The 25,176-nt window shown below is 42.9% G+C and overlaps 2 protein-coding genes across 4 annotated transcripts in view; both read left to right on the top strand.

Annotated features, from left to right (window-relative positions):
- The window catches only part of MAPRE1 (microtubule associated protein RP/EB family member 1), a 28,055-nt gene extending 10,962 nt beyond the window's left edge, over window positions 1-17,093 (top strand). For all 3 annotated transcript variants that reach the window (XM_059133545.1, XM_059133546.1, XM_059133547.1), the window contains exons 3-7: window positions 2,729-2,874; window positions 5,838-6,045; window positions 8,736-8,857; window positions 13,589-13,741; window positions 15,354-17,093. In XM_059133545.1, coding sequence (XP_058989528.1) covers window positions 2,729-2,874; window positions 5,838-6,045; window positions 8,736-8,857; window positions 13,589-13,741; window positions 15,354-15,410 — 686 coding nt within the window. In that variant the 3' untranslated portion in view covers window positions 15,411-17,093. The remainder of the gene's footprint in view (window positions 1-2,728; window positions 2,875-5,837; window positions 6,046-8,735; window positions 8,858-13,588; window positions 13,742-15,353) is intronic.
- Window positions 17,094-23,795: 6,702 nt separating this feature from the next.
- EFCAB8 (EF-hand calcium binding domain 8) overlaps window positions 23,796-25,176 on the top strand; it is a 60,523-nt gene continuing 59,142 nt past the window's right edge. The window contains exon 1 of the mRNA XM_059133544.1: window positions 23,796-24,017. Coding sequence (XP_058989527.1) covers window positions 23,932-24,017 — 86 coding nt within the window. The 5' untranslated portion in view covers window positions 23,796-23,931. The remainder of the gene's footprint in view (window positions 24,018-25,176) is intronic.

The raw sequence follows: 25,176 nt of genomic DNA, 5'->3' as shown, positions 1-25,176 counted from the left end.
GGGATCTGGTCCTAAGCTTTAGTCTCTGGCCCTGTGATCTTGGGCCACAGTTTTTTGTCCTCCATTTTTAAATTATAATGGCTCTAAGGATTTTTCCAGCTCTAAAATAAAGAACTATGATAGTTCTTCAAGCAAATTTTTTTCTTTTTAAAAGATTTTATTTATTTGATAGAGAGGGAGGAAGAGCAGGGGGAAGAGGGAGAAGCAGACTCCTGACTGAGCAGGGAGCCCATCAAGGGACTTGATCCCAGGACTACAGGATTGTGACCCAAGCGAAAGGCAGACATCCAACCAGCTGAGCCACCCAGGCACCCCAAGGAAGTATTTTGTGAGAAGCAGATGACCATTGCTTTCAAGTGGTTCGGTTGACTTTAGTGGGAAGTCAGTGGCTGGCCTGAAAATAGTGTGTATTTAGTAAATGCACACAGAAAAATACCTTTCACGTATAACACAGTGCTGTGGATATAGATGCCTAGTAGATTATTGTGTGTGCACGCATGCGTGTGTTTTGAGTTGATTTGTATGCATCAGGATCCAAACAAGATCTGTATATTGCAGTTGGTAAATTATGACTTTAAAATCTCTTTTAAAATATAACAGGGGCACCTGTGTGGTTCAGGTGGTTAAGTGGCCAACTCTTGATCTCAGCTCAAGTTTTTGATCTCAGGGTCGTGAGTGCAAGCCCTGTGTTGGGCCCTATGCCAGGAGTGGGGCCTACTTTAAAAAAAAAAAAAAAAAGTAACGTATTACCCTTCTTTATACTATTAGTTTGTTAAACTGGGTCATTGTCCTCTAGCATTTAGGAAGCTATTTGTGTCCCTATTTTAAAAATATAAATATTGCTAATTCAGTGCCTGGTATATAGAATTCCTTCAGTATATTTTTATTAGATCCGGAAGTAAATTTGGCACCTCGAAAACCAGGCTTTCACTTTTTGATGCTTTTTTTCTACTCAGAATGTCACTTTGGTCATGGAGGTGCTTCTGCTCTTTGCATCTTCTTTTCAAAAATAATGATGGTGGCACTGTTTATGCTAGAACTGGCAGGGAGCCAGATTGATCTGATTTAAAGTAAGTTGAATATGCATATGATGGTAGTCTCATTCTGCAGAACACGTTTTGCTTAGTCACCGGATTTCTTGCCTCTTTCCCTGGCTGTTTCCTTTGGCACATCAGCCCTGCAAGGGCACTAAGTGCACAGTGAAGCCTGCCCTATCTTAGGAGAGTGCAGTTCGGTAGGCATTAGAGAAATTACATTCATGGGAATTCTAAGCCCCAAGAAAATACTTTTGGGGAGGCTGATGGGAAAAAATGAGCAAGTGGGGGAAGGAATGGAATTGGAAAGAAATGGGATGAAATATATGTAGTTGTTTTCTATAGTTGCTTTTAAAATAAAAAAAATTAACTCTGTTTATAAACTGATAGGCTAAGTTTATTTAGAGATGTAAAACCTCAGGGAGACAGACACCTTAGAAAAACATTTATTTAACCTAGGTCAGGGGATGACTCTTTGAAATACTTGGGAAATCCCTCCTCCTGCTGGTCAGGAGGAGGGTATATCCTTGCAAAACAGCAGACAGAATCACCTCTTTTTCCCTTCCTTCTCTTCTAGGGATTCATTTTTCCTTGTATTGGTCATTTTATTGTCATATTTGTTTCTTTTTCTTTTTCTTTTTTTTTTTTTAAAGATTTTATTTATTTATTTGACAGAGTTCATAAGTAGGCAGAGAGGCAGGCAGAGAGAGGAAGAAGCAGGCTCCCTGCTGAGCAGAGAGCCCGATGTGGGACTTGATCCCAGGACCCTGAGATCATGACCTGAGCCAAAGGCAGAGGCTTAACCCACTGAGCCACCCAGGTGCCCCTGTCGTATTTGTTTCTTACAAAGTTTTAACATTTCATGGGAACATGTCTTCTCTCCTTATCACAGGCTTCCGGATTGCAAGTATGTTAGAACTTAGGTGAAACCAGTCTTGTTATAGATTTTGAGAAACTGACTCTGACGTCAAGTGGTATTGAAGTTTTTGGGTTTTGTGGTTCACTTTTTTTTTCTTAAATTTTAAGTTGTTGTAAGTAAACTGCCCACAACATGGCTTGAACTCTCAACACCAAGATCAAGAGTCACATGCTTTACCGATTGAGCCAGCCAGGCACCCTATTATAGGTCTACTTTACAACTTTTTAAATTGTATGTGGGTTAAGTAGGTTTGGGTAAAAGTTCATGCTGCTTCTTTGTTTATTTATTTTAAATATTTATTTATTTATTCTAGGGAGCACATGGGGTGGGGTTGGGGGAAGCGGGAAAGCCTCAGAGGGAGAGAGAGAACTCCCCACTGAGTCTGGAGCCCAACTTGGGGTTGGGAGGGGGGTGCTCAATCTCACGACACTGAGATCCTGACCTGAGTCAGATGCTCAACCAACTGAACCACCCAGGCACCCCAGTTCATCCTGCTGCTGTTTTTTTTTTTTTGTTTGTTTGTTTTGTTTTTTAAGATTTTATTTGTTAGAGAGTGAGAAAGCACAAGCAGGGGGAGGGACAGAGGGAGAGGGAGAAGCAGGCTCCCCACTGAGCAGGGAGCCTGATGTGGGGCTCAGTCCCAGGACCCTGAGATCATGACCCCAGCTAAAGGCAGACTCTTAACCGATTAAGCCCCAAGGCACCCGATCCTGCTTCTTTAATCGTAGTATTTAATGACCTAAGTGTGTATATTAATCTTCTGTTGTTCGTTCAGGTGCTGCCTATTGTCAATTTATGGACATGCTGTTCCCTGGCTCGATTGCCTTGAAGAAAGTAAAATTCCAGGCTAAGTTAGAACATGAATACATCCAGAACTTCAAAATACTACAAGCAGGTTTTAAGAGAATGGGTGTTGACAAAGTAAGTAAATTTACTTTCATTTGGGTGTTTCTTAATTAGAAACTGTTACTAAGGATGTAGATGTTGGCCTGTAACTTTGGACATTTTCTACCCGCCCCCCTCAGTTTATATAATTAAATTTTCTCCAGCTAAAATAGGATTTATTGGGAGCAGCATTTCTTTGTACCCTCTCCCCCGGTTCCCTGTTGTCCTCTCCTTTATTTTGAAGTTACTGGTGTCTGGAGGAATCTGCCTATAAATCTGTATTCACGATTTTTTAAAAAATAATACTGTTTTGGGTGCCTGGGTGGCTCAGTGGTTAAGCCGCTGCCTTCGGCTCAGGTCATGATCTCAGGGTCCTGGGATCGAGTCCCGCATCGGGCTCTCTGCTCAGCAGGGAGCCTGCTTCCCTCTCTCTCTCTCTGCCTGCCTCTCTGTCTACTGTGATCTCTCTCTGTCAAATAAATAAATAAAATCTTTAAAAAAAAAAAAAAAATAATACTGTTTAATCTTTATTAGTCTGAGATTTAATCCTTTTATCTCTGGATTTACTTCTATAAAGCATACCATATGATAGAATAAGTAGTTCTAAGAGAAGAATCTAGAATTATTGCTTTTTATAGTAGGGTACAAGGAAGATCCTTTGTGTGTGCTGACAACTTCCCTTTTGCCCCTAAGGATATTTGAAAGTAACAGAAACATAGTCCACCAGGCTTCATTAGGACAAATATTATCTCTGTTTTAGTAGATAATGTATTACACAAAATTAAGCAGCCTCCCCCCCCCCCATTTTTCTTTCTTTTTTTAAAAGATTTTATTTATTAGAATGTGAAAGGGGGGAGGAGCAGAGGGGGAGAGACAGAATCTCAAACTCCATACCAACCATAGAGCCTGATGGGACTCAGTCTCATGACCCTGAGATCATGGCCTGAGCTGAAATCAAGAGTTTGATACTTAACTGACTGAGCCACCCAGGTGCCCCAGAATAGTTTATTCTTTTAAGCCATTTTATGAGGAAATGTTTTTTAATAAAGTTTGTCATACCTTAATTATCTTGCTGGTGTATCTGGTCTGTATTTACTTAAAAATCAATCTTCCTATATGAAATATGTATTTGTATTGAATGAATATCATTTAGATACCCAGCATAGTTTGGCCTAGTTTATGTGCAGTAATTTTTCTTTTTATAGAATTGCTACTTTATTTTTTTGAACAAGGAAACATTTTTTTTCTCTCTCAAGGATTTTATGTATTTATTTGAGAGAGAGAGAGGGAGAGACACAGCAAGAGACGGAACACAAGCAGAGAGTGGGAGAGGGAGAAGCAGGTTTCCCGCTGTGCAGGGAGTCCAATGTGCGCCTTGATCCCAGGACCCTGGGATCATGACCCGAGCCAAAGGCAACCGCTTAACGACTGAGCCATCCAGACGCCCCATGCATGAACAAGGAAAATTTCTAAAGCATACAAAAGTAGAGGGAATAGTGTAATGATGTCTCGTGTATGTCACCAGTTATCAAATGATGGCCAGTTTGTTTCAGATATCCCTTTACCCCACCTGCTGTACTCACAGATTATTGAGAATGAGTTCCAGATAACACTTCGTTTATCAATGTTTCAGTATCATACAGAGTAATTTCTTAAAATTCTATTTATTTGCTCAGAGAGGTGGATATAGTTCAAAATATTATGTACATTCATTTTTTTGTTTGTTTGTTCTATTTATTTATTTGATAGAGAGAGGGGGAACACAAGCAGGGGGAGTGGGAGAGGGAGAAGCAGGCTTCCCGCTGAGCAGGGAGCCCGATGTGGGCCTTGATCCCACCTTGACTGAACCACCGAGGTGCCCACATACATTCATTTTTATAAAAGTATCATTGCAACTGGAATCCTTGATGAGTTAAAAGATAGTTAAACTCTGGCCGACAGTCCAATAATTTGAAGTAATACCTGATAACAGGTATTTTGTACAATAAAAATGTTTACAGGATTATATTTTAATAGGTTTGGAATTACTTGAAAAACATACCACGGCACCTTGGTGGCTCAGTCAGTTAAGCGTCTGCCTTTGGCTCAGGTCATGATTCCAAGGTCTGGGATCAAGCCCCCCCAGGAAGTCTGGACTTCCTGCTCAGCGGGGAGCCTGCCCCTCTCGCTCCCTCTGCTGCTCCTGCTGCCTGTGCTTATGCGCACTCGCTGACTTTATCTCTGTCAAACAAATAAAATCTTAAAAAAAAAAAATAGGAAAACATACCATTTTGTAGAAATCTGATCTGGGACAGATTATTACCTTCACCTATTTTTTTTTTTTTTTTAAGATTTTATTTATTTATTTGACAGAGACAGCGAGAGAGGGAATACAAGCGGGGGAATGGGAGAGGGAGAAGCAGGCATCCTGTGGAGCAGGGAACCTGATGCGGGACTTGATCCTAGGACCCTGGGATCGTGACCTGAGCCACCTTGGCGCCCCACCTTCACCTGTTTTTAAGACAGAAATTTACCTCCCCTGCCCTTCTTTTTTCTTGATGAAAATTTTTTCCAGCTTTTTTGCGATGTGATTGACAAGACAGAATTTTCTTTAACACAGTTCACTGTAGGTACCTGTGGTTGGTTTGTGCTCTGGGTTTCCTACTTGGTGATGGGCACTGTGGCCATGCAAGTTGCCTGGGAGATTTACTCTTCAGTGGAATGAATGTCTTATGATGTGCTTGGAATGTGTGTATGTGATTAATGTATAATATGTGTTCTTTTGCATTTCTTATTCCTTTTGATGGGGGGGTTGGCAGGTCTAAGTACTTTGTGGAAGGCAAACTGTTTGAAACTTGCTCTATAAACTTTCAGGGGCTTACTTAGCACCAAGTTCTTGCCTCTAAACATTTTTTTTTCTCCTTTTGGTAGAGCTTTATACTGATTTGATGCATGGACACGTTTGATGCTTGCCAAAAACCTCTTGCTTTGGGCTAAATAGTCTTGGTATTTTTCTGCAGATAATTCCTGTGGACAAATTAGTAAAAGGAAAGTTTCAGGACAATTTTGAATTTGTTCAGTGGTTCAAGAAGTTTTTTGATGCTAACTATGATGGAAAAGACTATGACCCTGTAGCTGCCAGACAAGGTCAAGAAACTGCAGTGGCTCCCTCCCTTGTTGCTCCAGCTCTGAACAAACCGAAGAAACCTCTCAGCTCTAGCAGTGCAGGTAAAACTACAGAACAAAAACACCATTTCCGCACAAGAGTATTCCAAGTATTCGTTAATCATCGTTCATTCAGCCTTCAGCCAGAGGGTTTTGAGCCCCATAAACTTAGGGAAATTAAGGAGCATAATCCCAGCCTTGTGGCAGGATTATGATTGTGGCATCAAGCAGACCTCTATTTGTTCCTAGGTCTCTCTAGCCCTGTTTAAGCCACTTTATCTCTTACCCACAGTTTCTTTCTCTGTAAAATGGGAATTTTGGTATTTGCCCCAGAGGGTTGTTCTTGAGGTTTGAATGAATTACTTTATGTAATGTTGCCAGTACTCTTTAGTTGTATGGGCTAGAAATTCCTCAGGTTAGCTCACAAAAGGGAGCTTTAGTTTGAACACAAGGCCTTTTCACAGGGCCCTGAGATGGGAAGTTACAACCAGACTGCAATACCCAGGAACTGACGGAGATTTCTAGGTCTCTTAGGAACTGTGCTTGGCTCTCTGCATCATCATTCTGTCTGCAGACCAGCTTCCTGTGCTTATTGTGGGCTTCCCTGGCCTCTCTAGAATTTGAGCTGCTAAGTGGCTTTGGCTTGCTATGATGCCAGCAGAATCTGGGAGGCAGTTTTTAGAGACCTTCTCTAAAAGGTTTTGGCTTGGTAGGTTTCCCAAAACCTCTTTGCAGTTGCATATTCGTGGAACATTTGTATACCTAGGGACAGGGCAGATGTTCTTCAGATGCTAACTTCTCCTTTTCCAGAAGAGGAAAGAATATTAGTTAATGAGAGAGAGGCTGAACTATCTGATAAGTAGAGAGGGGCATTGTGTACTTTCTAATTTTTATAGCTTTATTGAGATATAATTCACTTGCCATACAGTTCACTCATTTAAAATGTACATTTGAATTCTTTTTAGTGTATTCGCAGATATGTTCAGCTATCGCCACAACCAATTTTAGTACGTTTTTGTTACTCCCTAAAAGAAACCTTGTTTGTGTCCCATAGCAGTCACTTCCCATTTTCCCTTAGCTCTTCCCTCCCCCCCTCAACCCCAGGCAACCACTAATCCACTTTGTGGATTTACCTGTTCTGAATGTTTCACACAAATGGGGTCATACAATATTGGTCTTTGTGTCTGGCTTCTTTAATTTAGCATTATGTTTTCAAGGTTCATGTCATAGCACCTGTCAATACTTTCATGTTCGTGTCATAGTACCTGTCAGTACTTCATTATTTTTAGTGGCTGAACGATACTGCATTGTATGACTATACCACATTTTACCTTTTTATTTTAATTTATTTTGGGAAACAGAGGGAGAGAGAAAGAATCTTCAGCAGACTCCATGCCCAGTGCAGAGCCTGATGTGGGGCTTGTTCTCACAAGAGAACGAGAGAACACTGAGATCGTGACCTGAGCTGAAATCAAGAGTCAGACGCTTAACTGGCTGAGCCGCCCAGGGGCCCTCACATTTTATTTATTCTTTAGCTGATGATCATTTGGGTTGTTCCCCCCCTTGAACTGTTAGGAATAGTGCTGCTTTGAACATTCCTATACAAGTTTCTGTGTGGGCCTGTGTTTTCATTTCTCTTGGGTATAAATCCGAAGATACCTAACTTATGGAGCACAATTTTTTGGTCATATGGTTCCTCTGTTTAACCTTTTACAGAACTACCTGAGTCTTTTCAAAGTGGCTGCACTGATTTATATTCCCATCAGTAGAGTGTGAGGGTTCTGATTTCTCCAGATACTTAGTGCTTAGCTTGCTAGAATGGGGATCTGCATAGATGCTGGGAACAGGCAAGTGGAGATTTGCAGTAAGCATTTAATCTTGGGGATAAAGATATACTAGAGATCACCCAGAGGAAGTGCCTGTATCTGCAGGTGAAAGCCTTACAGTTATTGAACATTTTGGGGTGTCAGGAAGATCAGATATTTCTAAGCCTGGCATCATGTACAGCTTTACAGAATAATTGCTAAAGAAATGATTAAAATCACGAACCATAAATTTACCTCAAGGTAGCCTGTTCTTGATTATTCTTGATTGTTTTAACCACACTACTCTTTCCTTACTTTGTCAGCTTTTGGCTCTATTCACAGAGAAGTCTGTAAGTCCTAGTCATGGCACTGCTTTCCTCTCCTAACCCTCCCAACCTCCTTTTACAAGGTGAGCAAGATGCAGGTTTTGAGGTAACAAGTGTTAAGATCAGTCTGCCACCCTTCTCTTCCCAAGCCAAGGAGTTTGAGGTTCTAAGATGGGGGACATCTTATTTTCCAGATGGGAGACGTTGGGCACCCGGCAGCAGCTGGGACTGTGAGCCCACTCCTGGCATGAAATTTGTCTTTGCTCCACGAAGTTACCCTCTGTGTGGATTTGGTTGGAGCTAGGTTAAGGTAGATTGTTGGTGTGTGCCAGAAGGACTGTGTTGCTTTCAGATGATAGTGCTCTTTACCCCAGCAGAAAAAAGACCTCATAGAGGGACTCCTTCCCAGAACAAAAGATGGTGGCTAAAATTGGTACCTAACTCTGCTGCCATAGAAACCGTTCTGGGCAAACACGGGAGTGCGGTCTTGCATGCTGAGCTCTCTACATTGGGTCCCTGCACAGCACAGCTGTGGAGGGCCGTTGGTCACAGGCTCCTCTTGTCTGGTGGGTTTTTTATCTTGAAGTTTCTCTTCTTAAAAAAAGCTCTGCTGCTCTCTCAGCTCCACAGAGGCCCATTGCAACACACAGAACTACTGCAACCCCTAAGACTGGCCCGGGTGTGGTGCGAAAGAACCCTGGTGTGGGCAACGGGGATGACGAAGCAGCCGAACTGATGCAGCAGGTAGGCACCGCCTCTGTCCGAGACAGGAGTCGCTTCAGGAGTAAAGGTGCTGGGCAGCCCTGACCAGGGGGAGGCTTGTCTGTGTTCTTGGAGGAAGGCCTGCCTTGTCCCCCTGCTGAAGCAGTCCTCGGCGTGAGTTGTGAGCACTTTGGGTGCTGTGTGGGAACTGGGAGTGTGGGGGTGTGGGTGGAAGAGTGGGAGCGGGCGTGTCTAAGATGTGTTAGTGTGACAGAAGCCAGTGTCTCTGGAAACCCGCCTGTACAGTAGAACCGTGTTGAAGATCTCCGGAACACCTCTCAGCGTTCTGTGGGATTCACAGAGTGTCTCTTGAATTTTGGCTCCGACAGAAGATAAAGGAGAGTTTCTTTCTAAATAGTAAAAAAGATTCTGCGGTGTCTGTGCTGAAATCCTGGGTCACTAGAGATCTAAGTTAGAGTGGAACTGGTGTGGAAAACTCTTCTGTGATTTGGAATGTATGCTTCAGGATTAAATATCCTAAAGGTACTTAGCAGAGGTCTCTGGATCTGAACAAAGTTTAGACTTAGACATTTTTTCACCAACCCTTATAGTTTTGTTTGTTTGCTTTTGGGTGATTTTCTTCATTAATTCCAGTTTTAAAATTAAGGATGCTCTATGATTCCTGTGTGTTTGGAATTGAATCCTTTCACTTTCCTGAAAGCCAAGTCCTAAAACCTAGGGGCAGTGGCCTCACTTGAACCTGGAACCTCTCATGACCCTAGCCCTGCTCCTAGGAGATCAGGACCTAAGAGCCTGCCCAGAGACGATATTTGTTTGTTTCTTTTTTGTTGTTGTTGTTGTTTCTTTGTTTGTTTTAAAGATTTATTTATTTGACAGACAGAGACCATAACCGGGGTGGGGTAGCGGGGGGAGCTGGCTCCCTGCTGAGCAGAGAGCCCGATGCAGGGTTCCATCCCAGAACCCTGAGACCATGACCTGAGCTGAAGGCCGAGGCTTAACCCACCGAACCACCCAGGCACCCCTGTGTTTTTTTTGTTTTTTTCAGTCTTTTTTAAAGATTTTTTTTTTCTTTATTTGATAGACAAAGATCACAAGTAGGCAGAGAGGCAGGCAGAGAGAGAGGAGGAAGCAGGCTCCCCGCCAAGCAGAGAGCCCGACGGTGGGGCTCGATCCCAGGACCCTGAGATCATGACCTGAGCTGAAGGCAGAAGCCCTAACCCACCGAGCCACCCAGGCGCCCCCTTTTTCAGTCTTTTGATTTGTGTGTGCCCTGTGCTTCTAGGTGCTGATGTTAAGGTACCTTATCTGGGCCACCATCCCCATTAGTGTGGCTGCCTTGAGTACCCTCTGGGGACTGTCACTGTGAATGAAGTACAGAAATCCTGGGGAGTAAGGAGACTGCACTGTAACTGTCGGTTTCTAGGCAAGGATGTGCACAGGAAGCATAGGGGGCTGGGTGGCCAGCCCGGGCTTCTTGTACTCTAGAGGAGAAGATGCAGCGGATTCTGTGGGACTGCTGCTCTTGGCACAGCTATTGTCCTGTGTGGTGGGGCACAGGTTTTGGGTTGTATAGATTTGGGGATTTTTCTGGCTCTGTTGCTTCTACTTGGGGCAAGTCAGTTAACTTCTCTGAACTTACTGTGTTGTGTTGTGACTTACTTTTCTCATAGTAGTTGAGCTGATGTTATGTCAGGTCCCTGGAATGGCATTTGGGATAAAAGAGGAAAATGGCTGTGGATAAAAAGCAATTGTGGGGCGCCTGGGTGGCTCAGTGGGTTAAGCTGCTGCCTTCGGCTCAGGTCATGATCTCAGGGTCCTGGGATCGAGTCCCGCATCGGGCTCTCTGCTCAGCAGGGAGCCTGCTTCCTCCTCTCTCTCTCTCTCTGCCTGCCTCTCTGCCTACTTGTGATCTCTCTCTGTCAAATAAATAAATAAAAATCTTAAAAAAAAAAAAAAAAGCAATTGTGATTATTATGGTTCTTGTCCATGGTCTTGATAGAGCAAAATAGATTCTGGAGTGTCTTTTTTAAAAAGTTCACATGAGTCAGATTGTCTTCACAAATGTTAATAATAAAAACAAAAATAATGGACATTTTTAGAGTGGTTTGCCCTTGTTCTAGTGAGTACTTCACTTCTGCATTAGCCCTGTGAGGTCTCACAGATAGGGACAATGTGCCTGGGGAGGTTAAAATGACTTACCCGGAGGGTGGAGTCAGCTGCCCAAGCCCTGTCTCCAGAGTACTGAGGCTCGCGCAGGCTTTCCTTTTTTTTTTTTGTTAATATGAAGGATTTTTTTTTTTTTTTTTAGGTTTTCTCCAGGCTGCCGGGGTCCTTATCTGTAACACCCTGTTACTAACTCCCTTGGCTCTTTTACCTGGTCTGTCTGGCCTCTTGGAAGTATTTGAATTTGTGGCCTTTGACAGAGGTGTGGAGGTCTGGGAGATGTAAATGATGTGGGAAATAGAGCCAGACCAGCTTCTTAGGGCAAGAGGACAGCGGTGTATTCTACATGGATTACCTCATGCAGCAGTTCTGCATTCTTAAGGCATCCTGGAGTTTACTTTGACTTGATTTGAGTCCAGAGCAGTACTGTTCAAGAGAAATAGAATGCAAACCAGAAATGTGAGGCTCATACATAATTTTAAAATTTCTAGTAGCCACGTTTAAAAAAAGGGAAAAGAAAAACATGAAATTTCTTCTAATAACCCATTACCCAATGTATCCAAAGTATTACCATTTTAACATGTAACCAATACAAGTAATCGTCAGTGAGATACTTTATGCTTGAAGACCTTACTAGGTTTTTGAAATCCAGTGTGTATTTGTGTGTATTTAATATTTGCCGCCTGTCTCAATTGCATTGGCCACATTTCAAGTACCCAGATAGCCACTTGAGGCTCCTAGCTACTCTTTTGGCCTGTGCAGGTCCAAAGCATTCTCCTTAGGTTTTCTAGGTTATAGCTATTACTTTACTACAAGAGAAGGTTTAAGAGTGGCATTGGCATTGATTACTAGCCACAGAGTTTTAACAATCTCCTAGGTAAGCATTTAAAGGAATGGGCAGCGAAAGCCAGTGACTTTCAGTGTATACTCTGTTTCTTGTGGAGATATATATATATATAATTTTTTTTTTAGATTTTTATTTATTTATTTGACAGAGATCACAAGTAGGCAGAGAAGCAGGCAGAGAGAGAGGAGGGGAAGCAGGCTCCCTGCTGAGCAGAGAGCCCGATGTGGGGCCTCGATCCCAGGACCCCGAGATCATGACCTGAGCTGAAGGCAGAGGCTTAACCCACTGAGCCACCCAGGTGCCCCTCTTGTGGATATATCTAATTGAATGATATCATGGAGGAAGCCTGCTTTGGCTCCTCAGTGGAGCCCAGAAGGCTGAGTTCTGGTGCCCTTGATGATGTGTAGGCCAAGGAAATTGGAGTGGGTTTGTGAGGAAGGCACTAGTGAACCTTGAGTGATGGACTCCAAAGTGTAGCATAACTTTTGACTTCCCTTTACTCCCAAGTCACTAATGTGATTAGTAGGCCTCTTCCCTGGCTCTTGGTTCTTAGAACTCAAGATTTAAGGCAGATTCCTATTGCTGGGGTTGGTTAGCTCTCTCTCTCCTCCCCCTTTTTAAAAGATTAATTTATTTTAGGGTGAGCTCGGGGAGGGGCAGAGGGAGAAAGAGGATCTGAAGTGGTTTCCTCGCAGAGCCTGATGCAGGGCTCGATCTCACCCTGAGACCATGACCTGAGCTGAAATCAAGAGTCTGACTCTTAAACTGACTGAGCCACCCAGGTGCTCCAGTCTTGCCCTTCTATCTTTTATCCTGTCTCATACTCCACTTTGTGGCTGATAGTTTATTTCTATACATGGTTGTTTAATTATTTATATTATATTTATTTCATTGAAATTCTCAGTTTTTTTCTTTTTTAAAGATTTTATCCATTCATTTGACAGAGCGAGAGAGGAAACACAAGCAGGGGGGGAGTGGGAGAGGGAGAAGCAGACTTACTGCCGAGCAGGAAGCCCGATGGGGGGCTTGATCCCGGGACCCCAGGACCCGAACTGAAGGCAGATGCTTAATGACTGAGCCACCCAGGTGCCCCTGAAAGTCTGTTTAGAACCTTGATTCTGGTTTGGTCTCTTCAGGCCTTTGATGATGACAGAATGGTCCTGGTGGTTCTGAACACCATCTCTGGATACTTCTTGACTGCAGCTTATGAAGAAGAGTTTTTCTTCCACCCTCCGATAGGACTTGATCCCTTTGGCTATCTCTGGCTTCCTTGTGAGGCCATGGAGGAGCTAAAGCAGCTGTTTGCTTCAGTTTTTGCAGCTGGTTCAGAAGGTTGGACTAGATGATGATGTCTGTGGTGCCCTTCTGGCTCTCAAAATTCCCTGCTGCCTGAATTGCGCTCAGTCTCTGCACCTTTGTTTTCCTAGCTCGGCCTTCCCTGTGGCCCCAACCTGTACTTGAGCAGTACTGTTCAAGAGGAATAGAACGCAAACCAGAAATGTGAGGCACATACATAATTTAAAATTTTCTAGTAGCCACGTTTAAAAAAAGGGAAAAGAAAACCATGAAATTTCTTCTAATAACCTGTTACCCAATGTATCCAAATTGATACTAAACAGAAATGGGTTTTGATCCATGTTAGTGTGATGGAAGACCACGTCTTCGTTTGGCTTAGCGGTTTGTCTGATATGTTATTGGTATGTAAATGCTGAGTATCTCACCCTTTCCAATGTCTTATGCAGGTCAACGTATTGAAACTTACTGTCGAAGACTTGGAGAAAGAAAGAGATTTCTACTTTGGAAAGCTAAGGAACATTGAATTGATTTGCCAGGAGAACGAGGGGGAGAACAACCCTGTATTGCAGAGGATCGTGGACATTCTCTATGCCACAGATGTACGTGTTGACACCAGGATTTCTTCTTGCCATTTTTCCAGACAAAGTTAATTTTATCTGGTTGTTTTCAGCAAACTCAGTGCTAGTGCTTGTCCTGTTCCAGGATAGCAATTCATCAAAAGACTTTGACCTCTCAGAGTCATTCAGAGGTCATCTCTGCTCAGCCTCAGCCTCTGCCTTGAGGTCTGTGAGCCTTTGAGGTAGGAATAGGACAAGGAGATGGCTGGCTTGCCCAGATTCTGTGGTTTATGGCCGCTGATTGGTGATGAGTGCCACAAAATGCTCTTAACTCCACCATCCCCACTCCACCCCCTGCAACTTAGACCTCTCAGCTCCATTTTATCAGGCCCCCTGGCATGACCTGGGAACCATGCTCATGGCCTTTTTTGATGTCCCCTGCCCGTAGTTGTCGGATTGTGTCTTTGTTCCTCCTGCCCTGGAGTGTGCCTGGTTCCCATTTCCTCTCTGTACTTTATGGTCTTGGGATCCATGTGTATTATTACACAGCTGAATCTGCTGATATTAATCATGACATGCTAGCTGATCAGGGAAGACTGATTTTCCCCTACATTTAGGATTTGGTATCTTGCTATGCCCATTGTTTAGTGGCTTTGCTTATTTATAAATCTGCACACCTAGTAAGGTCTATAAGATCAAGTTACAGTGTATAAGTGTTTTATAGTATGCTTGACAGTATGCAAATATAAGGAAATATTGATATTGTCATTAGCACTGTTCTCTAAATATGCCAATGAATTTTGGGGGATGAAGACAGATGACTGAAAAGATGGTACTTTGTTCAGTAAATCCTTATTCTGGGCTTGCTCTTTGCCAGCTTCAGTGAAACAAAGATGATGAAGATATAGGGTCCTTGGTCTAGTCTGAGTATTATTTTAGTGGCGTTCTATCTTAAGTAAATTCAGCTGTAGAGATTTAGTTGAAGAAAAAAACCATGGTGGTCAAAGGGGAATTCTGATTTTTATGGTGCTGTAGCCGTTATCACATGCCAGAATGCCCTAGAGTATGTGTGAGGTGGAAGCTGCAAATCGGCTGTGTCCTGTACCATTAATGTTGGATCAGTGTTGGCAACTACTGTGGGATTATGAGTGTTTTGGGTAAACCCACAATACCCACAGTGGCATGCATGGTCCTTAAGTGCCATCAAAGGAAGGTGTAAAGAAAAGTTGGCTCTGTAGACAGCTTATTGCAAGGAGATTGTGTGGTATGAAACTTTTGTGATGACTTCAGGGGTTTTTGAGGGTTTATTTTCTTTTTTAAAACAACCTTATTGATTGACGTAATGATGTAATGAACTGTACCTATTTAAGTACAACTTGATGTGTGAAATCATCACCATAATCGACATAATTAAGAAATCCACTTTTGAAGATAAGTTTATGCTTAGTTTTTGCCTTTTGTGAGATGTGTTTCCACTGTCTAATAAAGTGGTGGTCACGTGGCCTTGTGCTAGTAAATATCAAATGTGCAGTAGAAATAGGAAGAGCCGTTGACTTTGAGAGGCTGTAAATACGAGGAAAGTGGCCCTATGGTAGAAACTGATCCTTCATTTGGTACTGAGTAATAGCTTTTCCCTCTCATTTTCCCATTTTAGGAAGGCTTTGTGATACCTGATGAAGGGGGCCCACAGGAGGAACAAGAAGAGTACTAACAGCCTGGACCAGCAGAGCAACATCCGAATTCTTCACTCCAAATCATGTGCTTAACTGTAAAATACCCCTTTTATTATTCTTAGAGGACTCACTGGTTTCTTTTCATGAGCAAACAGTACCTCTTCTTAAAGTGCACTTTGCAGAAGTTTCACCCCATTTCCAATGAGTTTGAGTTAGGAGCTTTTACCCTGTAGCAGAGCAGTATTAACATCTAGTTGGGTCACCTGGGGAACAAAGAGGCTGACCATGGGGCTTACCGAGTGGACGCTGGTAACACTGATTGCTGGAGAAGGTGTTTTTATGTGATACACTGAGGTGGAGACCTCAGAGAAATGTAAAGACTGATTTGAATTTTAAGCTAATGTGAAATCTTGGCAGAGAACGTTTTAATAAATAAATGCCTTAAGAGTATTTAAAATATGCTTCCATATTTCAAAATAGAAAATGTAACATGACAGGACATTTTCGTGTTTGACATTGTGTCTGGGAAGGAAGGGCCAGACCTCTGGACCTTTGGAATCTGCTGTTCATAGGCCTTGCAGGGTTGCTTGAATCCTCAAAGGCCTAGACCTTGGCCCAAAAGGAGAGTTTAAAAAGTTGCTCTGTAAAGCCATTTGGTGTCCTTGACCAATAGTATCCCTGCTCTAAGAAGCAAGAGGCATTGTTGCCTGAATGAATAGAGGGTGTGTTTCAGCCCTGAGATGTTTGAGTCGAAGAGCTTGAATTTCATTGAACATTTCTCTGACGATTTTTCCAGTTACCCCTGAAATTTTTATGTATTGTGTTTTTTGGGAGATGAGGTGTATCCAGTTTTTAAATCTAACAACTACTTTTGGGGACTTGCCCACATCTCTGGGATTTGAATGCGGGTCGTGTCCCATTTTACTGTCTTTTAAGTTTACATTGAACATGTTTCTCTTCTCTGCTCCCCTCGCCCACTGGGGACTCCTCTTTGGCTCCTTAAAGTTTGCTGCTTAGAGTGTAAGTTCAGCAGGCAAGTGGTCACGCTGCAAGTTCTTTCTGGACCTCTGGCAAAGGGAGTGACCAGTGAAGGCCATCGCTACCTTGGGATCTGCAAGGCTGGGTGTTCTCGGTACCTGCTGTCCACCGCCCTCCACTGTTATCGGAATACTTTGCCAGTGCACTAATCTCTTTGGAGATAAAATTCGTTAGTGTGTTACTAAATGTAAATTTTCTTTTGCAGAAGATACAGTACCGTGTCTGAATTAATTATTAATATTTAAAATATTTCATTCCTTAACTCTTCCTCATTTGCTTTGCCCCTGGCCTATTCAGTTCCTTTGTTTGGCAGAATTCTGCAAAATGTGTGTCACCCACTACTGAGATTGTTCAGCCCCTGATGTATTTGTATTGATTTGTTCCTGGTGGTAGCTTGTCCTAAAATGTGTGTAGAAAGCAGATATTTTATGATAAAATTGTTGTGTAGTGCATGCTCTGTGTGGAATTCAGAGGAAAACCCAGATTCAGTGATTAACAATGCCAAAAAAATGCAAGTAACTAGCCATTGTTCAAATAACAGTGGTGCTATTTCTCTTTTGTGGCCTTTTAGACTTTTGTTGCCCTAAAATTCCATTTTATTGGGAACCCATTTTCCACCTGGTCTTTCTTGACAGGGTTTTTTTCTACTTTAAACAGTTTCTAAATAAAATTCTGTATTTCAAGAGTGTCATGTCTTCTGAAATTTGTCTTGCCCTGAGTATATTCTTTTAGGTTCAAATGGTAAGATACCGATTCTTCTTTCTTAAATTCAGAGTGATCTTTTCAATCTTTCACTGTTTTTTCAAATGTACTTATTTCTAAGCCTGTTCCTTTTTTCTCCGTTCTTCACATTACATTTCTCAGCCTCCTGCAGTTAGACATTTTCATGCTACTGTGAGAGGTCTTTGAGAAGTCCAAGGCTTGGCCCCGAAGCCTTGAAGCCTTTTCAGGTGGATTCCTCCTGAGAACTACAGCAGGACAGTGCTTGCTGGATGCCATGGGGAGATACTTTCTTCCCCCCAGAAAGTATGTTTCAAAGGCAGTGAACACAGTCTGAATCTATGAAATAACCTGAAATTGTCATTTTCCCCTCCCTTTTAAAATTCTATGCCATAAGAAATGAGTTCAAAAGGAGACTTGATGCCATTTTCAGTATGAAATAAAGATAAGGGGTAGGAGGTAGTTTCTCTATGATTTTTAGGGTTCTTGCCACAATTATGGATGCTCTGTAAACCCAACTTGATGATTTTGCCTAGGGTTAAATCCATATTACTTCCTCTAGAAATTAATGGCACGATACCTTCCTTGAAATGTGTACTTTCAAAAGGAATTTGACACCCCATGTGTTGGCAGTCTATGAGAAGATGCCTCCAGGTGTGCATGAAGTTGGTGAAGATACTATGGGGCGATGCCAACTGAGAAGTTACTTTGGAAGGAGTGAAGCTGATCTGTATGTACCTCTGACCTAAGTCTGACGACCTTGTTCTTTAGGTTGATACCTATAAAATCTTGGTAGGAATAGTTCAGGTTAGGTTATTGGTGCAGTTAACTTGAATAAGCTGTTTGGTTTGCTTGGCGAGTTCTCTGTTGCTTGAGGAGAGGTAAACACATGGGTCCTCTGGCTGGATTGGGATTTAAGATTCACTCAGGCTGGTAGTCCTCAAACTAATGGGCTTCAGAATCACCTGGGGAACTTGACTGACAAATTTCTAAAGTCCCATCTCCAGAAATTCTAAGTCAGAAGATTAAAAATCTGCATTTTACTGTGTCCCAGGCAACCAGGGCTTGACGTAGCCCCCAGATTTGTACTTTGGCCTGCAAGTTCAAGTGTGAATCTGACAGGGGAACATCAGATTTGAGTCCTTGCAGGTCTCTCCTAACTTTGTGATTTCTGAGCTAATTGATCTCTCTCGTCTGACCGCAAAATGGGGATGATGATGTTGGCTGAAGTGCCTTGCTCACTGGGTGCTGCTAGTTGGCATCAGAATGAGCTGCTAGAAAAAGCAGCCGCAACGTTAGATGGCCCCGTATGGGTGCTTCAGGTCAGCTGACTTTCTTTAGAAGTTCTAGATCTTTGAAAAGTTCAGGACAGAATTTTTGTATCCTGAAAATTTAGGAGGGCACTGCTTAAGATAGGCTTCAGGTACTTTGTGAAATAAGTAACACGTTCCTTTATTGTTTCCTCTTCAGCTAGGTGGTGGTATAGAGGGGTCCAGCTCCTTTAGGTTTTCAGACTATGATTTTCATCCTGTTTTTCCTGAGGGAAATTGAAGTCTAACCACACATTTCACCATTTTCCTTGAAATGAAGGTTCTGTTGTGATTCAGTAATTCAGATTCATTGATTTAAAAACTTGTATTTATTTCAAGGTGTACTCTGTAGAATGTAATGTGGTAGACAGGAAGCAGTTTTGCTATAACCGAAGTGACTCCGGAGAAGTTTTTCTTTAAGGAATATTTTACAAGGTTTGGCATAAGGAACTCCTTTTGTGGTGTTTACCATAGTTCATCACAGTCCACAAACACAACCCAGGCTTTAAGTCTGATGAACATAATGAGGTTAGTGCAGGTGACCCACATCTGGCTGGTGTCAACAGAGAGTGTGGCAGTAGAAATAATCGTCCTGAACCACATGGAACCTGAGCCTGTGATCAGTGCTGATGTAAAATTTAGGACGATGTCCTACTTTTGAGTTCACACAATGCAGGTCAGCTACCAAAGCCTAGAACTTTGTAGATGGTATCGAGAGAGATTTAGAGTTGCAGAGTGATCTGTCAGCAGTTGGCAGTTCCATCACATCTTACCTTAAAAATTAAAATAAAAAAAAGGCTCCTTTTTCCTGGTTTATTTGGAGTGTTTTCCCCAGTCTGCAGGCATTGTTGGTGGGGAGAAGCTGGGTGCAGGCATGAGGAAGAGGAGGAAGAGGAATTCATTCTTTTTACTGAGGTCTTCAACTTTCAGTTCTGGTTGTAGAATGAGATTTGGGAAGTTGGTAGGTGTGATTCAGTCCATCTGGGTAAGTCTTAACAGAGCTGGCTTTATGGGTTCTTCCTAGTTTTCCAGTGGGAGCAGAGATGAGTTTCTAAGATTCAGCCTTAACGTGTGACTCAAAAAATTGCAATGTAGACTATTAAATTAAGTCCAGGGTTAAACTATACAAGTGTGCAGACTGAATATATAAAAGGAGTGTGTGGCTAGAGTCCTCTGATCTTTACCAAAATGAATGAGGGAGTCAGTGCTGTGGTTGGGAGGCCAGGGACCAGTGATTGAGACCGTGGTCCTCCTCCAGGCCTGTATCCCAGGTCTCCAGAGCACATCTTTTCATTGGCTCAGTGGGGCTCAGTGGCTCAAGGGTGGTTTTGCTCAAGATCTTTTTTGGACTAGAGAGAATTACTTAGGTTTGTGAAAAGCTGATAGGATACTGGAGCAGAAAAGAATGGAGGAGTGCCTAGTTCTGGCAAATGATGCCCCAGGGCTTAGTTTTCATCAGGAGAGGGACAGCTTTGGTTCAGAGAAAAGCACAATGTTGTTGCTGTTGTTGTTTTTGCACAATGTTTCTCAGCATCAGCTACATACACTTTGAAAGTTAGAGAAAATTCTCACAATGAAATTGTGAAGTACAATTTCTGTGTGTGTGTGTGTGTTTTAAGATTTTATTTATTTGACAGGGAACACAAGCAGGGGGCATTGGAGAGGGAGAAGCAGGCTCCTCGTGGAGCAGGGAGCCCCGATGTGGGGCTTGATCCCAGGACCCTGAGATCATGACCTGAGTGGAAGGCAGACACTTAATGACTGAGCCACCCAGACGCCCAACTTCTGTGTTTTAATTAATGTTTTGACTCTAGGGTTGCCTGGGTAGTTCATTTGGTTAAGCATCTGACTCCTGATTTCAGCTCAGGTCGTTTTTTTTGTTTGTTTGTTTAAGAGAGGGAGAGAAAGGTAGGAAGGGGCAGAGGGAGAGAGAGAGAATCCCAAGCAGGCTCCATGCCCAGTGTAGAGCCTGATACGGAGACCAATGCGGAGGCTCCATCTCTCCCAACCCTGAGATCATGACCTGAACCGAGACCAAGAATTGGTCACCTAACCGACTGGGCCACCCAGGTGCCCCTCAGTTCAGGTCTTGATCTCAAGAGTTCTGAGTTCAAACTCTGCATCGAGCTCCATGCTGGGCATGGAGCCTCCATTAAAAAACAAAACAAAAAAGTTTGAAAGAAACAACTTTGATAGAAGTCACAAATGGTTCAATGTGTGTTTGGCTGCAGGCTGCGGGCAGAGCTTTGCTCATACAGCAGTCCCACCTTATCTGCAGGAGACCCATTTCCAGGACCCCCAGTGGATGCCTGCAACTGCAGCTCGTACTGATCCCTTCATACACTACCTTTTTTCCCTATACAGACCTATTTATGATAAAATAATTTATAAATTAGGCACAGTGATTAGCAACAACAGAGCAAGTGGAACAGTGTACTGTTCCGTGAATGTGGTCTCAGAGGATGTCAGCATCCCATCCTCCCCCCTTCTTGTGATGATTTGAGATGATACAACCCCTGCATGTAGATGCGAAGTCAGATGAATGACACAGGCACTCTGACATAGTTAAGCTACTGTATGCTTAGGTCAGGAGGAGGAGCATCTGCTTCCTGCTCAGTGGGCTACGGGTGTCAGAGACTGCAGAGAGAGAATCCATGGGGCAAGGGGCCTATCCTGCGCCCATCCCTGAATCGCTGTGCAGTACAAGACTCTACACGAGCTGCGCTGGGATCTGTCATGGGTTATCCCAGTCAGGCTTGAGTGCCCTGCAGGTTCCTTTCCTCCCTTGCTTGCTCACCAGTAGTTTTTATTACATTTGTATTAATTGTTCTCATAATGGGGCCCTGTTGATATATTTTGAAGTAGTTGCAGTGATTTTAAGGTCATACCTCATGGTCATCCGGATTTTAGCATTCCAGAGATTTCTAACCCAGTACCACTTTTTTTTCCCTTGGTATATGTTTTTCTATAAAACGATGCAAGAGTTAAACGTATAATTACATATGATTGCTGTTTTTAGTTTAAAATTTAAATTCTGCATGATTGAATGGAATAAATTATTTGTGTTTTTTACAGGTAGCTGTAGGCTATCCCAGCTTGCCTCTGTGTGCACCACCCTCCCTATTAATTATTTAAAGGCTGAGATAAGAAATAATTCAATGTTGAATGAAATAAAAATAATTAAAAACCTTTCCTAAGAATTTCTAATTTTGTGATTTAAAATTTTCCCCCAGTCTTTAAGAAGAGTTTTTCTTTTGGGGGGAGGAGGTGGGTAAGTAGTTACCGAACCACACTGAGAAGCTGTCTTCTTGAATCATGGTATTTTGAAATCTTTGGCATTTGAACCTGCATTAAAGATTTATTTTATAGAGTGTGGGGTGGGGGGAGCAGCAGGACAGAATCCCAAGCAGACTCCCTACTGAGCATAGGGCTCAACATGGGGGCTCTACCCCATGGCCCATGAGATCATGACCTGAGCTGAAATCAATAGTCAGATGCTTAACTGATCAAGCCACCCATGTGCCCAGGAAGAACATTGTTCTAAGCGTCATGTGGGTGGGTGGAGTAGTTGACATCAACTAAAGGTGTGATCTTGATCTTGATATTAATATTCAGGGTCCTCTCAAGTTCCAGTAGTCACTGACTTACCTCTTCTTTCTTCATGTTTGAAAAGGAAATGCCTCTTTTCTTGGCAGTCAAGTTGCATCTGAAAATTGTTGACAAAATTACATTAAGCTGAGAAGGATACAAGTTTTGATGTTTTAAAACCCACAGTGGTAGAGCTGGAGAGGACACTGTTGACCTCGCTGCTGAGAGGAGTGGAGATGCCATCCTGGAGCAGTTTCTTGATCTGTCACTGCAGCCCTGGCTCCTGGCAGCAGCCCTGGCATCTCTGCTGTTAGGGACCAGTATCTCCTTGGGCTTGGCAGGGGATGCTTGAACTGGTCTCAGGTAGGACTTTGAGCTTTTTTCCAGAATTACTTTTGTGCAGAGGTGCAGAGGTTGATCTAGGAGATGTTACTTACTTAATTTTTTCTTTTTTAAGATTTTATTTATTTGAGAAAGAGAAAGAAGGAGAGAGCATGAGTGGAGGGGGAGGGGCTTCGGGAGAGGGAAAAGCAGGCTCAGCAGGGAGCCTGACTCGGGGCAGGATCCCAAGACCCAGAGATCATGACCTGAGACCAAGGTGGATGCTTAACTGACTGAGCCACCCAGGCGCCCTTAGGATATTTGACTTCTGAACATCTTCCTTCCCACTTCTATTTTTAGTTTTTTGGGTTTTGTTTTGTTTTGCTTTGTGTTTTGGTCTTTTAACCTGAGTTATTGAGGGTCGTATTTTTATTCTTTTTAGGTGAGAGTTTTCTGAACTTCTTTACCTAAAGAGTGGAATGCATCTTACTATTTCCCTTTTTTTCTCATGTTTCTTCTCAGGAAAGGATAAATATATTTATTATGACAATTTAGTATATTTAGGCTCATGTTGAAATATTAACAAGCGCAGGAACTCTTGTATGTAGAAATAGTAACATTGGCCTGGAAAACGAAAGAAAGAGTGGGAAACAGTCAAATTTGGAGCCATCAGCCTTTTTTTTTTTTCAGCATATCCTTCTAGTGTTAATACCTAGTTTAATAAAACTAATTTAAGTACTTGCACCTTTTATGACATTTCATTGGACTACTCTTAATCTACAGTGTGACAAAATTATATCTCCGTTATTGACGAAATGGGAGTAGACTTTTTTTTTTTTTGTATGTTGGTGTTGTCTTTGTGGTATAGATCTGGGGAGAATGTCTTGTTTAACAAAATTAACATTTTGGTTAACAACTAGGTCACAAAATATGATTTAACCTGGGTATCTTTAACCTGGAATCCACATCCCTGGTTGAAATCCTCCCAATAGATTTACCTTTGACCAGGTCACCCTCTTGTGCTGTGCCATGGGCCAAGGTTGAACAATGCTGTGTCTGGTCCAGGCCTCTCTGAGATTAGATTGAAGGACTCCCGTCCACTATGCTCTTGTAGCCTTCCTCTTTTCAAAGAACTGGAGCTCATGAAGAGGACAGTGTAGAGAGCTGCTGTGCCTTCCATGTCACAACTGTGGGGGCCAGTTGGCCTTCTGATTTTGGCCAATCCTGCTTTATCATAAGGCCCCCTGTCCTTTTCCACAGTTTCTGTGAGAGGTGGACACTGTGCTGTATACCCGTCATGGGCTGTGTTGTACTCCTGCTGTCCTGTCTGAGCGTGCTATAGTTCCTGTCGTTGCTGTAAGTTCGACTTTACCAATAAAGAGAATGTCTCACGGATGAAAGATGGCTGTGTGGTACGGTTTGTGGGATGGGTTCTGATATTCCATTTGGTGTTCTGCATATGGAAATGTCTCATTTTCCCAGTTCTTAACGTGGCCAGCTGACTCTGTGGTCTGGCGGAAGCCCTTGGAGTTCCGTAGTGACTTCATAGAGGAGCTCCTTGGGACCCAGGGACAGCGCCGAGATGTCTCAGTTGAGATGGAAGTCAAAAACCGATTTACCTCTGTCAAACAAAGCCAGCAAGGTTACCTGGGAAGAACTTGGTTCAGGGTGAGTGAGGGTTTGGGGTGAAAGTGGTCTCCCAAAGATTGGACACGTGGGTCCTAATATGCATTTGCCTGCAACCAGAGGCTGAATAGGAGGGCATCTCGTAGCTGTTTCCAGGACAGCCGTAACTACCTTTGGGTTTCAGTCATCTGCCGCTATGAATTCTTACACACTAAGTCCACAAACCAATGATTCTCTTCCCATCCTAGTGTGCTCCCCTACTGGCTGTTTCTAGGTTTGTGGTGTGCCCCACTCCGCTGCGCCCCTAGAGCCGGGAAGTGTGAGGGAGTAGATGGAGGCCAGTGGGGATGGTTTCTCCTGATTTTTAAGTGTTCTCTAATTCTAGACAGACATTTAATTTTTTTTTTCTAAGATTTTATTTATTGATGAGAGAGCACAAGCAAGGGGAGTGGGAGAGGGAGAAGCAGGCTCCCCACTGAGCAGGGAGCCCAAAGCAGGGCTTGATCCCAGGATGCTGGGATCATGACCTGAGCCAAAGGCAGACACAACCATCTGAGCCACCCAGGTGCCCCTAGACTTCTCAGTAGAGGACTGGTGGTTCTCTCTGCTTCTTTTTCTTAACTCTTACCTTTTCTCTTGGGTGTCTCTTGCCCTCAACCAATACTTTTCCACTTGTTTTGGTCCATGAACATACACAGGTGTGTTTTGGTGAGACACATCACTCGTGAAAATTTTAGTAATTTGAAACAAAAATATTTAAATAGTTTTAAGAGTGGTATAAAGAACTCCCATTTGTCCAGGTGGACTAATTGTGAAAATTTTGCTTTATCATTATATTTGTTGAATATTCGAGAATAAGTTACATTGCACCCTTTTTGGCCTTAAATACTTGTGTGTATTTCCTAAAGACAAAGATTTTTTTTTTTTTTTAAGATTTTATTTATTTATTTGAGAGAGAGAGAAAGAGTGAGAGAGAGCATGAGATGGGAGGTCGAGGGAGAAGCAGACTCCCCGTAGAGCTGGGAGCCCGATGTGGGACTCGATCCTGGTACTTCAAGATCATGACCTGAGCTGAAGGCAGTCACTTAACCAACTGAGCCACCCAGGCGCCCAAGACAAAGATTTTTTAAAGAGATTCTATTTATTTATTTGAGAGAGCACAAGTGGAGTGGAGGGGCAGAGGGAGAGGGAGAAGCAGACT

The sequence above is a fragment of the Mustela lutreola genome, chromosome 9, assembly GCF_030435805.1.
Source record: "Mustela lutreola isolate mMusLut2 chromosome 9, mMusLut2.pri, whole genome shotgun sequence".
NCBI classification, from domain to species: Eukaryota; Metazoa; Chordata; class Mammalia; order Carnivora; family Mustelidae; genus Mustela; species Mustela lutreola.
Note: the sequence above shows the minus strand (reverse complement) of the source record. Positions and strands in the feature narration are given on the sequence as shown.